At 47.4% G+C, this 17,737-nt stretch overlaps 1 protein-coding gene across 2 annotated transcripts in view; it reads right to left on the bottom strand.

Moving 5' to 3' along the window:
- Positions 1-14,973, bottom strand: part of FGFRL1 (fibroblast growth factor receptor like 1) — a 179,265-nt gene extending 164,292 nt beyond the window's left edge. Inside the window, exons 1-2 of one of the 2 annotated variants that reach the window (XM_080401176.1) lie at positions 14,006-14,973; positions 12,720-12,829 (exon numbers count right to left, since the gene is read on the bottom strand). In XM_080401176.1, the coding sequence (XP_080257302.1) occupies positions 12,720-12,780 (61 nt within the window). In that variant the 5' untranslated portion in view covers positions 12,781-12,829; positions 14,006-14,973. Of the gene's footprint in view, positions 1-12,719; positions 12,830-12,964; positions 13,066-14,005 lie in introns of those variants that run through there. The other variant, XM_080401175.1, reaches the window with a different exon arrangement.
- Between the last annotated feature and the right edge of the window lie 2,764 nt (positions 14,974-17,737).

The following is a 17,737-nucleotide window of genomic DNA, read 5'->3' as shown; positions in this document are numbered from 1 at the left end:
CATTGCTCATTTGCTGACCTGCTCTCCAAAAGCAGTATTAAATATTTTAGAAGTTGTAGTCCTCCTCAAGCTCTGCCTTAACATCTGTCCTGTAGCAAAATACCCTCCAACACATGCCACAGATGGAAGGCCCTACTCTGGCTTTAATGCTGGAATACTTAGAGCAGAAAGCTTGTTCAATTACTTTGCTTCATTTTTCACCTCCCTCAGATAAGTTATTGGGTTTGCTGGCTGGGGGTTTGAGGGTTTTTTTATATTTATTATAGCATCTGCATTACTCTTGCAGAGGTAAAAGGGAAAGCACCTGTAAGTATGCAAACAAAAAGATCCAAATCAAGAGGCTATTAAAATTCATTCAAGCTTATTCCTCTCTGCTGTTATTTCAATTAGCATCTAATGACTAAGCAGTTCCCTTTTTAATTCTGCATTGCACATTTTTTCTTTCAAACCCTTGTCTCAGTGGAAGTTTGATGCTGTTTTTCCTTCTGGAGAAAGAATCCCCCAAGATGTATTTTCAACCTCCCAGCTCAGTGTTTCCCAGATATTTTGAATCAGGGACTGCTGCCAAGATTCACATTTTTCCACAGATCACTGCACACCCTCATGCTCTCAGCAGAAAGCCATCAAGGCAACAGACACAGGGACGGACCCTGGAGTGGTTCTTACGGCACTCACTGCAGTCCCTGGGCTGGCACAGGAACCAGTGCTTCCCCCTCTCACATCATGCAAGCCTGAGAACGCCTGGCAGGTTTTAAAAGATATTTTTAAAAAGGCAAAACAAAAAAACACATCCCTGCTGCCATGGGATAGTTATGGTTATTTAGCACCAAGTTTCAATTTTCCTGAGCGTACCAGAATTCAGTCTTCCAATGCAGAGTAACCCCAGCAGCCTTCACGTGGGTACTGGGATGTGCACCAGGATCATCGCCTCTACAAAAAACTGGATCAACAGGCAAAAGCCACAGTTTCTCCAGGGTGCAGGGTCATGGTTCATCACATTAGACATGTGTCAATCATCCCCAGACAGAATTCACCCACCACGTCTCACAGGCCAACATAAACACCTCCCCTCCAGAAAGCCCCTAAAAGTGTGGTTAATGCAGCCCTGCAGCTTTACCTGTTTATCCTACTGGCTCTGTTCCCCTGGAAAAATATTTTCACCCACAGGGAGTATTTTGCACCAGTTGTTTTCTCTGCCTTATTTCTGTAACCCCCTGAAGAGGTGTCAGTATTCAGAAGTCCAGGGAGGGACGCAGAGGGAACCTGGCTCCCTCTCCAGCCTGGGTGACAAACCACATTTGCCTTGATGCCAGGGTCAACACACGTTGTGCCTGGACCACAGGGAACCTGCTCACAGACAGCACTGGTTGCAGCCCATCTTTGCTGTGGGCTGGATGGAGTGTCTCCTTCCTTGCAGTAGGCAATGCCATAGGAGGGCCAGCAAATGCTGGCCGCATTAACTTGCCATTTCCCAGCTCCCCAAAATGATCCTTCTCCTTCAGAAGCCAAAAGCAAAGCAAGATTCCCTTTGCCCTATAAAGCGCTCCAAATTTCAAGGGAACACTGAGACAAACAGAAAATCATCGTGATAAAGACTGTGAAAGCTGGAATTTCCCGCTGCAGAAGGGTCAGCAATGTGCTACCATCTGACTGAGCTGAACCAAGAGCAAAAGACAATGAGGAATAATTGCTGCCTGTTCAGAACGGCCCAAACCACTTCTGGATGAGAAGTTTCTGCCAGGGTAATACACACCTTTTCCAACAGCATCCACCAAGGGAGGACCCAGGATCCAAATCTAATTTGTCCAGTCTTCACATTTGCTGCCCCCTGGCAATACTACATTTTACATTCCTAAAGGGTCATTTTATAAATGTTCACATAAACACCCAGTACTCCAAAGTAATGAGCCTTCCTGCCATAAGTGGGAATGGAAAGGACTTGCTGCCTGTGGTCATGCTGTGATATCCCAGGACCCCAGGTCATGCTCCTCTAACGTTTTAACCCATCATGGTTTTTATTCCAGGTTGGGTTCCTGCCCAGGTTACCTCCCGAAAACGCCCACCAGCAAGGTCAGAAGAATTCTCACACTGGCACAAGGGAGTTACAAGGCTGGGAGCAGAGCAGGACAAGGACAGGCTGGTGATGGGGTCAAGTTCAGTAATCTTCAGCTGCCATGAGATCACACCTGAGAAGCATTTACTGCCAGGATCCACATGGCTGCAGTCAGGCAGAGGAAGGGGGCTCCTATCTGTGCTGCTAATGACCCAACTTAGCAGGACAGAAATCAAGTGCTTGACCTTTCCCAACATCATGTGAAGCAAATGCTCCATATGACACGGCTCTAGCATTATCTACCAGGCACAGGTGCATGACTGCAATTAGAAGTGACTGGCATTTCATACATAACAGCACCTTTCAACCCAACTCAGCCCATCCAAAACCACTTGGAGGCTCAGTTACCATCTTCTTTCCACCCAGCTTGCCCAGCACCTTGCCAGCTCAGGAAGCACCAAATAACTCCCTGTGAAGTCTCAAGGCTATTATTTGGAAATTAAACTGGAAGTCACAACACCTCTCTGCACGCCGACAGATCTTACACTTGGCATTTGGTTTGTCCCAAGACCATTTCTCACCCCCACCCCTAAATCAACTTCCTCAGGGAACAATGCTGCTGGTTTGTGTCCACAACAGATTTATTCCCCTGTTCCCGCAGCTCGCGCCGCCTGTACCTTCAAGGGGCAGTAGCTGCTTGAAGCGAATGGTTCCTTCTGGTTTCTGGGAATAAAAGGCTGCCCTCCATAATCAGGGTATTGTTCTCCCTAAATGGACCCAGACTCTGTAAACACGCTTCTCTGCACAGCACTGGGAGGGCAACTGCGAGCGTGTGTATACCTACATGCAGGGAATGTGTCTGTTCTAAAAACCAGTAAATTATGTTAATTCATTTCCTCTGCCTAAACAGTGGTAATAAGCTTCAGGAAAGGAGGAGGAAAAAGTAAACAAGAGTCAATTACAAAAAGGTGAGGGGGAGAGGTAACCAAATAACTCCACCAAACGTCTCCTTTGGGAAAGGACATTCATGTTACAGCTCGGATGGGCTCCACGCAGCCCTCCCTCAGTCCTGCTGGAGGTATAAATGTGACCCTAACAAGTTCTTTCTTTTCTTTCACAAGGTTTCAACCTCTTTTCACAAGTTTAGTCTTTGGAGCTGGGAAATGAGCCCCCACCGGTGCCCTGATCCACAGCCAGTACATCCCCAGGGGCTTTGCTCCGCATGTGATGTGAGCACTCCAGTGAGTGAAGCCAATACGAATAGTCAGAGCCTATTTGTAATTTTCTAACAGGAAAATAATTTCCCTAAGCAAACTACCATGCTTTGACTCAAAACCCTGATTAGCACAGTTTGAAAACAGGGCAGCATACTGTTCTGTGAATTAACTTGCTTGACCCCTAGTCTATAATGGCACTCAAATAATCTGTGAGTCAGACGAAGTTGAAAAACTCTTGGAAGACCACACTGAAAGAATTTACTGGATTTATTGGATTTTCTAGGATAAGAGAAAAATAAGCCTCAATCTCCAGCTAGCTAGTCTGTGGTCTTCAGAAAGACAAGTTTTTTTCTCCCAGTTCTGTCTAGAAGAGGAATGCTGCCTATGCTGAGCAGCACTTTTGGGGTCTTTTCTTTACAATTCCCCCCCAGTCCCACCCTGGAACTCTCAATAAATAGTAGTAATTAAGTATGCAGGTCTGTTGCTGTGACTACTTTTGATTAGCACCATGCTGTCTTCTTCCTTGGGATTAGTGGTAAAACATGAGGAAAAGGGACAGATTCCCATCCCCTTGAATCTACAATCTTCCTCCTGACAGTACTACTCAAGTGGGAAAAAAGCCCTGAACTAAACTTCAATTTAAACACCCTCTGGCTAGTTTACCAATTGCAAAGAAGGACTAGTCAGGTGTTTCCAATGACAGGAATAACGCTGTATACACCACTATCAAAAAATACTGCCTGAAATCCTCCAAATCCCCTGGCCCACTGCTGCTTGAGCAAGCAGGGAATCCAGAAAAGCATTCTGCCTTAGTGATACAAGCGGGACCTTGCTCAGCTCTACATAAAACACCGACCCATTCCTACCTGGTGGTTTATCTAGCCCCTGAGCAAAATGTTCTGACTAGCCTCCACCACTTTCTTGTGTCTCTTTGTACCCCAGAAACAACAGATGTGTGCCAAGAGCAGTGGCAAACATTTTCAGGTAACAAATCTGGCAATTAGAAATCAACTGTCCAAAGGCAGTTCCCCTGCATATGCAAGTATCTCCCTAATAGGTTTACAACTCCTTGTCAATCAAACTTGTCAAGGAAAAGTAAACACCTGTCCTGGCCATGATTAAGTTGAAAGCTCCACTCCCATTAGCCCTTAACGAAATTAACCCTAGCAATACTGCATTTCTGATTGGTTGCGAATACCAGGAGGAGGAAAGATACTCATCAGCTCTGATCTGGTAACTCAGTTTTACATTAACTATTGCAGATCATGATGAACCCTCCCATGGCTTGATGCCATACAGAACTGAAACAGAACCTGGTTTTATGAGGCTCCAGTTTCTGCTCTCTGGCAGGATTATAAACTTAAATGCTACTCAAGTTACTCAGCCACAACTCACTGAATCTAAAGGGACTATCACCTTTGTAATGAAGAGCAGTATCTGACCCTGACCATTAAAATATGAAATGACTTATCAGAACACAGAGCCTAATCTCCATATGCTAGTGGAGCTGGCAACTCTTCTCCCAGTTTCCCCCTATAAACTGCCCCAAAATACATTAAACACTTCCTAATATTCCTTGTCTGGCTAAAGAGACACTGTGGTGATTTTCACCAAAACATGTTAATCCGCAGAAGAACATGAAAGACTTAATCCACCTAGAAGGTGAGCGAGATGGCTCACAGCATCCTGTCTCAGAAGGGTATCCACACTCTGAAGGAGTTTTAGCCACCAGTTTTACACAGACTGCTTCATGCTAAACAGGCGTTCTTCCTTCCACAGAGAGCCTGCACTACCTCTGGGGAGATATTCCACAATGTCCACATGGTTATCCTGTTATTCATTAACCCTTCCAGCCTTGACATGCAGTTCATACACCTGCAACTTGTCTGACACTTGTCATTGCTTAACTAGTGTTAACAGATCTGTTTAGGTAAGAACAACAACTAAAAAAAAAATAGCTTCCTCAATTACTCCAACTCACACAAATCCATTAGTTGAGAAAAAAAAAAAAAAGAAAAAAAAAAAGGAGGAAAAGAAACCAGCTCACAGTGCTCCTGGATCTGCAGCAACCTAACTAGTTTGGCTTGTTCAGTTTTGGGAGGCTGGTGGGGCTGAAAAACTGTCCCTTCTCCCTTCTTTGGGGTTCATTTGGCCTCACTTCTGTTAGGAAAAGAAAGATTTAAATCCACACAAGGCAATAGTTAAATACTAGCTACCAGAATGAAAACGCCCCTTTTACTAGAGAATGCTTCTACTCAGAGTCACACATTGGTCAAAAGCCAATTAAGCACACACCTATACGTGGGGGCACCTGAGAGGACTGGGGGGGTGGAATACAGCAGAGATTTGGAAAAGCTGCATCCCCAACATCATCTTCAGACCACACACAGTGCCCACTGGAGATGCTCTCACAAGCCTTGGCTGCATCAGGCCTCAAGAGCAGCAGCACACTAACGTGGCCCAAATTTTCCCGTGAAGGTTGGCTAATGCTTACATTTCCCTCCACATCCTTCTCCAGCTTTTTCCCTTGCCCGAATATCTTGTGCTGGGCGGAACAAGCCCACTGTTGCCATGAAGAGTCTGCACAACACCAGTACCAAACCCTTACAGTCATCAGTTTAGCAGGCACATGGAAGCAAACGCAGCAAGGAGAATGTGAATTGAAGAAAAGGCCTACTGCACAAATTAAGTCCATATTTCTGCATTTGTCTGCTGACCCTGCGTTTTTATCTTACATGCACAAATACTGACGGTTCCTAAAATACCCACCAAAGTCAACACGACCCAAGTGGCATCTTGGGTATGACGCCTCTTGCATTACTCACTTCTCAGCCGCTTGACAGGATACCCAAGATTGTGTAAATCTGTCGTTTAACAAATTTATCAGATATAAGGAGAAATTATCCCACCAAGCTAGAAGTCACTCAGAGAGACTTCAAATAGAGGTGCAGCAGTCCTGAGAAACATTAACCTGCTCTGAGAAGCCTCTGTTCCCAATTTACATTTTTCTTCCCTCAGTGAAGCTCAAAATTAAGTTTGAACACTTAATGGAAGAAGTAGCCTGGAGTTATTGGCTGAATTTCTTCCTGAAAATTGGAGTGGTTGAGATGAAATAAAAACGTTAGGTTATTCGCGGCACGGCTGGATGCTGTGTTTCTGCTGCGATACAATGGGGACACTGTGTGATCAGGGCAACCAACCAAGTTCCACGCAGCCCGTGTTTATTTGACTCGGAAAGAAAAGGAAAAAAAAAAATCAGAGATGTGAATGGATTCAGCAGTAAACAGCATACATTAACCTGTTAAATAACACTCGGGCCAGTCTTCAGCCCCTCCACAACTAGCAACACCACCACAGAATGGCACCCTTGCTTTGGGGATCGGCCCCTCTGCAGCGACCTGAAGTTAAAGCAATGAATTCCAAGTTGCTTTCAACCCCAGCAGCGCACGCTCCAGCCACCAGCCAGAACTCACAGCAGGCAGAACCAATGTGTTTCTAGAATAAAAAAATTAAGTCCGAGCTGTCTGGTCAAGCAGGCAAATGGCAGGATCCAAATACACCACGCTTAGCCTACCCCTCTTCTGCTGTCGTACACGAGGGATCTACACAGAGGTTGATAGCACAGATAATCTGCTCAAGTCATCCTTCAGGGATGGATCCAAAGCCCACGGGAGTGAGTAGGAGTCACAGCACCAACACTCACAGGCTCTGAATCAGGTCCTAACCTGTTAAAACTGGCATGGGCTGCATCTGCATATCTTATACGACATCAGGGCAGCAAGATCAGATTATTCAAGCTTAATTTTGGAAATATTTTTTTTTACCTTAGTACCACAGCTGCTACGAATGAGCACCAGACTCACCAAGCTTGCATCTGAAAGCACAGTTTCTACATTCACACTGGCTCAACTCTTAAAAATAAAGGTCATTTATATGATGAAAAATGTTCCACCTTGGCACAAAAGATAGGACAGGTCAACACAATTAAATACGTATAGGTGTCTTATTATTAGAGAAAGCTCTGAGTCAAGGCTGCTTAACAGAGAACAAGAAAAGGAATAGAAATCCAAATTAAATGTTCAAAACAAGATCAAATGCATTTCAGCTTGAGCAGCCCACCAGAAAACACAGGAAGAGGTGACACGAAAGACAAACTCCTTGAAACAAGACAAAATGAGCAGGTTAATGAAAGAAAGGGGAGAAAGGAACATTTTCACCGACTGCTGTAATGCTGGGATACATTTGCACGGACCCTTTGAGCAGCAGGATTTTACAAGTCACTGCAGACACAAGCAGGAGCTTCACGTCTCAGGAAAATCATAAAGCTGTACTGGTTCTACTCCCAGTGAACAAATAAAGCTATGATGAAAGGTTGCACTGTTTGTTTGTTTTTTTAAATTCGAACTAGGCACAAGAGGACCTCTACATTATTATTTTCCCCTTTCAGTGGAAATCTTTATCTTTTCCAACAATTACTGCAAAAATGCACAGCCAGGCAGCAACCAGCTCTACTGCATTCACACTACTCCATAACACATATTCTGCACCCAGACGTACCAGCGCCACTTGCTCCAAGACAGCCGCTCAAAAAGGAATTGTCAGACATGCCATTGGAAAACATCAGCTCCATCAGCCAATTCATGCCAGAAAACAAACTTCATCTTCAGTTAATAAATTAGTACCAATGGTCCCAAACCTTGAGAAGCAGGTTCCTACTTGCTAGCAAGCATCACTTTTGCTTTTATGTTTTTGATTGGCAATTTTTTCCTGAAAAAAACACATTTTCCTTTAATTTCTCAAGAACCATCTCATGGCACATGAAATTTTCTTCCGTGGCTAAGAGTCAGACTTTGGAGTCTAGCCTTTGCTGTATACAAGTTCATCACAGAAAAGACGTGTTTTAATTTGCTGCTTGCGTCTTTTAATGAAGGTCAAAGAAACATATGGGCTTGGAAAACAAAGTTATAAAAACTTTAAGGAAAATCTAAATGTATTTAAGCAATTTGCTGAGTTTTGGAATATTCCTAATGAAAAAATAAAATAAAATCAACCCTAAATTTCCAGTATGACGCACACTGTATTTTATGTTTAAACTCAGCCACAATTTAAAGTAGCCGACAGCCTCAGAAGAAGGGAGGAACTGGGATTTAAAAAAATAACCAGGATTTTCTTAGATCGTCATGTTGACTCTAGGTACAAGTCATGCTGACAGATTATTCATGAGCAAGCTCCCCCAGAACACGATACAAAAAATGCCCCAAACTTAACCAGAAGATGTGACTTACATAAAACCTGAATCAGGCTGTTAGATCTGAACATGCTTCTCTTTCACAAGTGAGAAATTACCTAATTGTTATATCTGGCAACAACCATTCAACAAGAATAAAGGAAAAGAACAGAAGCCAACAATCATCTCTCTATTATCATTATTTATCTTTTCTACATTTACTACCATTCACTCTTACAAACCCCAAAGTTACAGAACGGTAAATATGTTTACCAAAATGAAGAACTCCTCTCCCAAGAAATTAAAAAAAAAGCCTTCTAGCATCCTATTCCCTTTTTTCTACTACCCAGAGAAACAAAAATGGCAAATAGTATTATTTCTGCATGAAACTGTTGAATTTTGAGGCAGCCCCACCAGCAAATTCCCTGTAAAGCAGGGACCAACCACATTTGCAAGCCAAGCGTCACACAGAGAAGTGCCAGAGTAGAAAGCAATTAAGGTCCTATTCTTCCCCTCCTTAAGCAATGCACCAAAAATGAAGTCAACATCCAAACTAATTTATTTCCAGCAGAATATCAGTTTACTCGCTAACAGGAGGGTTGTTACTACTCTTACCAAAAAACATCTAAACATACCATACAGAATCTCGCTGAAGCCACGGGACCAAGCCAGCACATCCCAATGTTACCATATACGGTCACCAACGCGAATACAATGGCAACTTGACAGATTCAGAACAAATATTGCGTTGTATGTCACTGAGATAACATAGGCAGGAAAATACCAGATTGTATTACCTGTATCCAACCGGAGGTGTGGAGCGGTAGGAGCTACATTGCTGCAGGACATAGTCACTAAAGATTAGTGACCCAAGATGGCATTCGTCCCTGCAGAGGAGGGCCAGGGCAGGAGCTGAGGACTTTTATGCCCAGTATAGGGCTGCTTGGAGAGAACAGGAATGGAGTGACATGAGGGACGAGCCACTGGACCTGCCTATTATCCCAGGTGCAGGGCTGACACTATCCGGTGCAGCCAGCAACCGGGCTGAAACTGCCACCCTACACCTTGGCTGTCAGCTGAAAGGCACAGTCTCTCTTAGAAAACCCCAGCACGCAGGTTTTGTTCTCAAGGAGTGGATTTTGGGCACACAGAAGCTCTTGTCTTCACCCAAAAGGGAAAGAAGGAGCTTGGATATTTACCAAAATGTCTCCCGAGGAAGACTTTTTGGTACAGGCTCCCTCCGGCAGATCCTTAGCCTAGAATAAGATTGGTTGCTCAGGGAGTTATTCCAGATGAAGTTTTTTTGGAGGAGTTATTCCAGTACGTTTGCCGGTGTTGACAAGCCCTTAGCCAAAGTCTTTAAATTTCAGCTCCAAAAGCACTGGTTCAAACTTAGCTAGAACGACCTCATCCTTCATCCCTCCAGACACAGCGAGTTCCGCACCTGGATCTCTTAAAATCAGATCTGCTCTCTGCTTTGCGTGGATACTTTGAATGTATTGCCTGTTTCCTAAGAGTTTATCTCGGTTTGCTAAGATACCTCCTTTTCTGCAGTGTTCTGTACGCCGGCAATGTGACACATGGGGTCATAGGAAAGGACAGAGCCAGTAGGCACAACTCTAAACCTGGAAAAATGTCCCTGTTTCCTGGGGAACTGGGAGGAGAGAAAAGAAGTTGCCACATTAGCCCTATCAGTCATCCCCCTGGGGCCCTTTGCCTTAATAGGCATCACCTAAATAAAGATGTAAAAATAATACAACGTAACATTTAATGCAAGACTGCAGCTGAGCACTCGACTGTCAGGAAATAGCAAAGCCGGAGTGCGTGGGCAACTTAATTCTGCCCCCTTGTGCAAATGCACTATGGCACAGCCCTTCCCCGAACACGGGCACACAATCAGCCAGCTCCAAATTAACACCCTAATTCCAGCATAAGCTACTTTTGCCTAATAGGAGTAGAAGTGAAGGACCAGCACTTTCACCGAGAGCCTCCTCAGCCACCTTCCTCACTTGACCGCAAGCCAGCGAGCACCTATTTAACTTCTGACGCTTCAGATTAGGAGGTGTTGGCACGCTTTGGGCCACACACGTCTAATTTGCAATCAGGATACAGATATTAAACCCCGTTTGGCCAAAACAAAGAGCCCTTCTTCCTCTGGAGAAAAGCCTCACAACCTCAGGCTGAGATTTGGCCAATGGACTGTCTATAAAACCCGAGCGACTGAAACAGGTAACATTTATACATCTCCAGCGGCCGAACCCACAGGATGATACATGCGGAAAAAATCTGTAGGCACGTTAACAACCGGCCACATTTTTCTGAAAATCTGAAGTTATCCCAATGTAAATATCTAATAATTGGGGATATTCAACAGTACAAAATAAGGTTGCAACATGCTGGGGAGTGTTTTGCCTCTAGTCACAAGTTTGATCTTCCACCTGCATCCTCTACTATAAAAAATAGAAGAAAGCAGGATTTAAATGTTAGGATTTTGTGTATATTTTTACAGCAATGACGCCTTTTTCTTATGCACTTCCTCTCTCTTGGTATCAGCACGTGAATGAGTGACAATTTTCACGGGTTTGGCCCTGGTTTTTAAACTCTGCTTCCACGTCATTTTAAATAACCAGGACCATCCCTCCATCCACTTGCAGGATAGCTTTTTCCAGCTCTGAAAAGAGTTCAAATAACCCAATTACCAATATGATCCTATCAAAGTTTATATTAAAAAGACCTCTGCATAGGAAAAACTATGATGTCCTGAAATTACTACTGCTAATTTTCTGTCGCTTCTTCACACAACAGCAGCCCACAGCACTTCATTTACCAGGGGCAATAAAAGAGTACAAGCAAGACAAGTGCAAACCAAATTTAAACAGGGTCAGCCAGTAAGGCAACCGATGCTCGGCTCACAACAGAGACAAGAATCTTTTTGTCTTCTCCTGCCCACTTCAGATCTTTTCCGGAACTCCACCAACTTCCCAAGTCCATTGCAATAATATACGTCCATGAGGTCATCTTAATCCATACACTACTGCCCATTGCCTACAAGTTAAACTGAGTCTCCATTGTAAGCCTTGCCTGGAATTCAGACTTGTAGGACTTAGAGCCTATATACTGTTTTCTTTTTCATCCAGCTTCCAGCCGAATCATTTTATAGTGCTTTTACCTCCATAAAATATTTGCTTGGGAGCCAATGCCAAAAAGGAAAAAAAAGCAACGTGTGAACCAAACCTCGGGTTTTTAGAGTAACACTCCCTCTCTCCCTTCCCACTCTCACCCGCAAGTTATGGCCAAAGCGAAGGGCAAGTTTAAATCTTTTAATTTGCAGCTCCACGGCACTGGGTGATTTAAAGGTCTTTCAACAATTCATGCAACTCTGATACTGTTAGGAATTGCAGCTGGAGCAATCTGCATCCTAAAGCCATACCCCCATTCTCCTGGAACAATGCAGCCCCTCCTTTGTGACCAGAGCTGGGGGAGCTGAAAGCATGGTTTCTCATTCAGGCTTTCCAAGGACAGCACCCACCAAGGTACAACACAGGCAAGAGCAGAGGAAAAGCCACTGCTCCTTCCACTCTGATCCCAGAGCTTTTGTTTAAAAAATCTCCCCCCAAAAAACTTCTTTTTTCCTGCCCACTCCCTCCGTCACTCCCAGGTCAATGTATTTCAATTTGCCTCTGGTTTATTGGAACCTGTTTATTGGAATCTGATCAACTGCTGGAGCCCCAGTGCTAAAGCACGCTCTCGCTGTTGGAAACTGTCATTTGTCTGTCACTGAGGAAGTTAATGGATGTGTTTGTTTAGTTTGCTAGTGGGAATACATGGGGCAGAGGCTGGAGGGATTACAAGAGGGGAGAGGTATTCCTGATCCACAGAGGAATGCAGTCGCTTTTCTTTAAAATTGTCTGTGTATTTTTACACATGCACGAGAAAAGCCCCTGGAAGTTCACCTGCACTTCAGAGACCTCAGCAAACCCAAAGCAGCCGTACTCCATTCAAACCGACGGCCCCGGCACACGCAGGTAACGAGGGGACCACACGTGGGCACGAGCCTGCGCCCCTGCACAGAGAAGCAACGTGCAGGGGACAAGGCTGCACTGACAGCACCTCCCTTACAGGGTCCCTCTGAGGGCACCACGGGTGTTTGCGGGGCACGAGCCCTGCAGAGCAGAGGGAAAGGTGCGAGTCACAGAGTTTGCAGCAAGCGTGGGCTCCTTACCTCTCGCCGAGTCTGAAAATGCGATTATCCCTGCGAAAAGGAGCACAAGCTGCAATTCCATTTTGAAAACCAGATCCCTCCGTATCGTACGGGCTACCGTCCTCTCAGACCTGGGGGGCAGGAAAAAGGAGAGCAAAATAATTACAGGGGGGAACAAAAGCCCCAAACAACACACAACTTTGCAGAGTTTTAAAACCTATTGCAAAGCCTTAAGAGCAGAAACAGCAAATGAAAGAGCAACGTACTTGTAATTCATTCCTTGGTGCTCAGCAAGGAAAACTTTGCCCTCCTCTGCTTTAGCCTGATATAAATCAAGAACCCACTGAGGCCAGTAAGCTCCTCTAAGTTTACAGTTAATGCATAATTCTTCGGTATCCTGTACAGGACCAGTCTGGAAGGCAAACAAAACGCTAGCAAGTGGCCATAAAACCAGATTTCAGGTTAACAATTTGTGGAGGGACTCGGAGAAGGGGGAGGAGGAACATTACCTCTCCCATCAGCAGCCCAGAAAATTTTGTGTCGCTGCTCCAGTGCCCCTCAGCCCAGCCCTGCTCCGGCTGCACGCCTTCCTCCGCTCCGCAGCCTCTCCCAACAGCACGGATTTTTCCTTTCCTCTTCCCCCCCTTCCCAAACCCCACTTGTTTCCTTGCGCTCCAGAGGTGCGTCCCAAAGCAAAACCGCACTTCATTGCCCGGATTCTTGCGGATGCCTTCGCTGCGATACGCAAACGCGGGGTAAGCTCAGGTTTACATTAATTACGCCCTGTTCTCCTCCTAAAACTCTCACTCTCTAAACACTGTCTGAATTCCTCACCCTTGTAAACTCCCCGGTTTAAACACTCCGTGCCCCCAGGACACACAACAACCCGCGCAGAGCATCCAGCAAAGCACACACGGCCGCTCCGCCGTTCGCCTCCCGGTGCGCAGCAGGGGGCGGCCGGCGGGGCCGGGCGGGCGCAGGGGGCTCCCCCGGGGCAGGACCCGGGGGCGCAGGGCGGCTCAGCCCCGCGGCGGCCGGGAACGGGATACTGGCAGTCGGGAATTGGGGTCGGGGAAGGGAGGCTGGGGGCGGGACACGCGCGCACACACACACGCACACAGACACGCACACAGACACGCACACACACACACACGGCGCGATGCCACCCGGTGCTACCCCCCCCCCCCCCCTCTTTCGGGGCAAACCCGGCGGCTCCCAGCTGTGCGGTAGGTGTCGCAGCGCTCAGCCAGGCAGCGGGGGGTGTGTGTCCCGGGCTGGGGGGAGGGGGTGGCGTGGGGGGCACTTACCTTGGCTGCTGCCGGGGCTCTAGCACCGTGCGCTGGCGCCCATCCCCGCCGCTCGCCGCCTCATGCCCTCCGCGGCCACGGCGCCCGGCTGGGCGCTCCGCCGCCGGCTTCTAGCTCATCCCCCCCGGGGGCGGGTGGGGGCTGCCCGCTGCCTGGGGGTGCCCTCCCCTCCCAGCGGCTCTCCCCTTCCCCACCGGCTTTCTACCAAACCTTCGCCCCAGAGGTGAGTTTCCCACTAGGGAGCCACTGGCGAGCAGCTAAGGAGAAAAGAGGGAAACCTCGTAAATTTTTTTACACCACCCCCCCCCGCCGCCGCTTTCCGGGTCGGGCTGAGCGTGTGTGCGCGGGCAGGGACAGCGGGGACCTGACAGACCCGCCGGGGCTCCGCCGCCGCGGGATGCCCGGTGATGCCGTCCTGCGGCTCGCCCAGCCGGAATCCCGTTTAAGGAGCGAGGGGAGGAGGGGAAAGGGGCTGGGGAAGGGGAGGGGAGGGGGGGGGGGAGAGCCGGGGCGAGAGAAACAAGCGATAAAGCAACTTTCCCTGCAGGGCTTTGTGGCTGTGGGGGCCGAGCCGCCGCGGAGGGCGGTGCGGTGCCGCCCCGCTCCAAACTTCGCACCAATCCCCGGGAGCCCCCGCCCTCCCCGCCGGCCCGCTCCGCGCCGCGCCGCCGCTCCCCTTAACCCTTTGCGGCAGCGGCGGCGCGGAGCGGCACTCGCCCGCCAGCCCCGGCACCGGCGGCGCACGGTGCCCCGCGGCCCCTGCCCCCCCCCGCGGCGGTGCGACCCCCCGTCCGGGGCAGCCGTGCCGGCCCCGCGCCCCGCGGTCCCCCACCGCAGCCCGCCCCGGGGACCCAGCGGCGGCGGAGACCCCCAGCCCCGCAGCCCACCCCACCCCCTGACCCCCACAACGGGTCCTGCCAAAGCACCCCTAATGCAAGGGCCAGGCGAGCCCCGGCCCCCCAAACCCACTGTGGATCTCTGGGCTTGGGTGCAAATCGTGCCAGAAAGAGACTGGACTGAGCTAAACTCAACCAACCTGGAAAATAAACGGTGGAGAAGGCTGTTCGTTAGATTAACTGTTACTAGTATTTATAACTTACTTCCAGACAGGATCCGGCTGATGCATCAGCTCTTACAGCAAATTACTGTCCGCCCAGGGTAAAAATCAACCTGGCAGAATTCACCAAACAGACAGAGCAAATGACCAGAAAAAGCTGCCTCAATCGCTGTACTTGTCTATCTGGAGAGAAACTTTGTTGCCATTGATGTTATTGTTTATTAGCTCACTTATTTGATAGGCTCCAGCATGAAGGCCTCCTTGAAAACGAGCTGTCTCCATACTAATGCCATGTGACAGGCGCCAGGAGAACCCCTAAACCCAAGCCAAGAAGTAGTGTGAACATCCATCTTGTCTATTTTGTCAGGATTATGAAATCACACCCTCTATTATTATTAGCATTACTAAATATTTTTACTCAGTTGTTCCTGACAGCATTGAATCTTGGTACACAGAATCAATGTGGAAAACATTCAAGACTAAACATATAAACCCCTGAACCAGAAACAAAGTGGCTGACAATACTCATTTTATATTTTACATATTTATATCATCGTTTCTATCATTAAAGTTAATTCATCTGAGAAATCCCAGATGGACTACTCCTCCTATCAGTCAATAACTTCAGCCTCAGTGACTTCAAAGACAGTGTTGACTGAGGCAAACCTTCAGGACCTGCCATATTCATGCCATGGATTCTGGTAAAATCAACTTGCAACAGAATAAGAGCCCAACCACACACTACATCTCATGGGAGGATGTGTAAAACACCTCTTTGCAATGTTTCCCAGCCATTCCACCACAATGAAGTCAAGGTCTTTGTCCCAAGGACATCACCATCCAGGTGATCCAGCCTCAAAATTATTTACAAGCCTTTCTTTTCCTGTGCAGACTGAAGTCCGAAGCAGCCTCACTTCTGGCTCAGATGTGGGACACCGGCTTGTCACAGGTGGGTTTCCCACCGGGTTAGAGGGACCTGACTGAAGACTTCTTACTCCTTGTCTTGTATTTCTGAGTCATGCACTGAGACCAAGATCTAATTCCCAGATACACCATGGCTTTCTTATCACAGACTGTCTAGAGACTCTGGTAAACACTTTCTGGCCCAAATTCGCACCAGTCTGGAAGAAACCTTCTTCCAACCCAGGCTGTGCCTTAGCCCAGCATCAAACACCCAGCTCAGGTTCGATAGCAGATAAAAGTCCTCTTGATGGTTCCACTCCTTCTGTCTTCACTTCCTTACTGAAAAATCCCATGTGTGCCTCTGTAGGCTCCAACATCTCCCAGACTGGTGGGCATTTCTCCTCCCAATACACCTACCGAGCAGCAAAATCTCTCCTGCAGCCTTTCATCAGTGGGAAGTTCTGGGATATGGAGGATTATGGAGCTGGTACACAAGATCTTCAAAAGCATCCAGCTGCCTGAACACCTTCAGATCCCCCTTAAGCCTCTGTCTTTAGACATTGAGAAGCTTTTTAAGAATCTGACTCCAAGTGATATTGCAAAGAGATTGCATGAGGCAGGGAACTGGAGCTCACAGCTTCCATACTCCAGGCTAAAATAACCAGAAAATAACCCCTACTGACTCCAAAATGTCACCATAATTATTATTTTTTTGCAGGGGCTTGGGAGTGCCTTAAAGATGGTCTGAAACCATGCTGTAGACTTCATCTCATTCCCAATACCGCACCGGAGGAATAAATGTAAAACATTGATACAACAAAAATAATTAATATTCCTGAAACAGCTCATAGTTTATCAGAAACAAAATCTCATGCTGTTTTCCCAACACTTCTACCTAAATAAGGAAACATGCAGAGCTGTGTTTTTTCTGGGCTGGCTGTAATTTGCAGGATGATTGAGTAGTCTGAAAGTCAACAGCCCCAGTTTGCTCCTGCACCCCACAGTCCTGAGACAAGGCTGTGGGAAAAGAGCTTTCTGGAGCTGACAAACAAAACTGAATGCTAAGCAACGGAGTACGTGCCTCCGTGTGGCCTGAGAAGCTGCCTAACAGTCCATTTGTATCCCAGTTGTCCCCAAAGCCCCGTTTCCAGACTGTGGCTTTTCAGATTTTGCGTAGCTGTGATGGTCTAGTGAACATCAGTCCCCAGGATGACTTTCTTCACGTCTCTGAAACCATGACTTGGACCTTTTCCAGCTTTCTTACCTCTTTTTCTCGCAGGAGCTGCTCACCACCATCATCACAGAACTCCACTTTTCCCCATTTTCTCCCTTTTGCCTTGATTGCTTTGCCTTTTCTTTTCCCCTACAGATGATCTGGGTGGCACAATACCTCCAGGCTGTAAGTCCTAACCTGCTTCAATGATTTTTTTAAAAACTGCAGGTGGTAGCCATGGGGTTGAATTTCCCCAGCACACCCAGCACCCCGGGGGGCTGAGGCCAACCATACGACTAGGGTTGGCAACGGTGCCTTGCAGGAGCACGAGGCCCCATGGCACGGGTCCACAGGGACATGCCACTGGGGTGGAGGGTGTGTGGGACCTGGTGGTCGGGCACAGCTGATGGAGCACGTGAAGGTGATGGAAGGGCACGGCTGGAATTAGGTGCATTCCCTTCACCCGTCACCTGGTTTGTGCAGCCCTTCTCGGGTTATGGGGGGGAGCAGCTGCGTGGGGTCAGCCTGAGCATCCATCTAGGATGTCTGGCTTCTAGAA

Source organism: Falco punctatus (genome assembly GCF_963210335.1).
Source record: "Falco punctatus genome assembly, chromosome: 1".
Taxonomy (NCBI): domain Eukaryota; kingdom Metazoa; phylum Chordata; class Aves; order Falconiformes; family Falconidae; genus Falco; species Falco punctatus.
The sequence above is the reverse complement of the archived record's forward strand: the minus strand, read 5'-3'. Positions and strand labels throughout refer to the sequence as shown.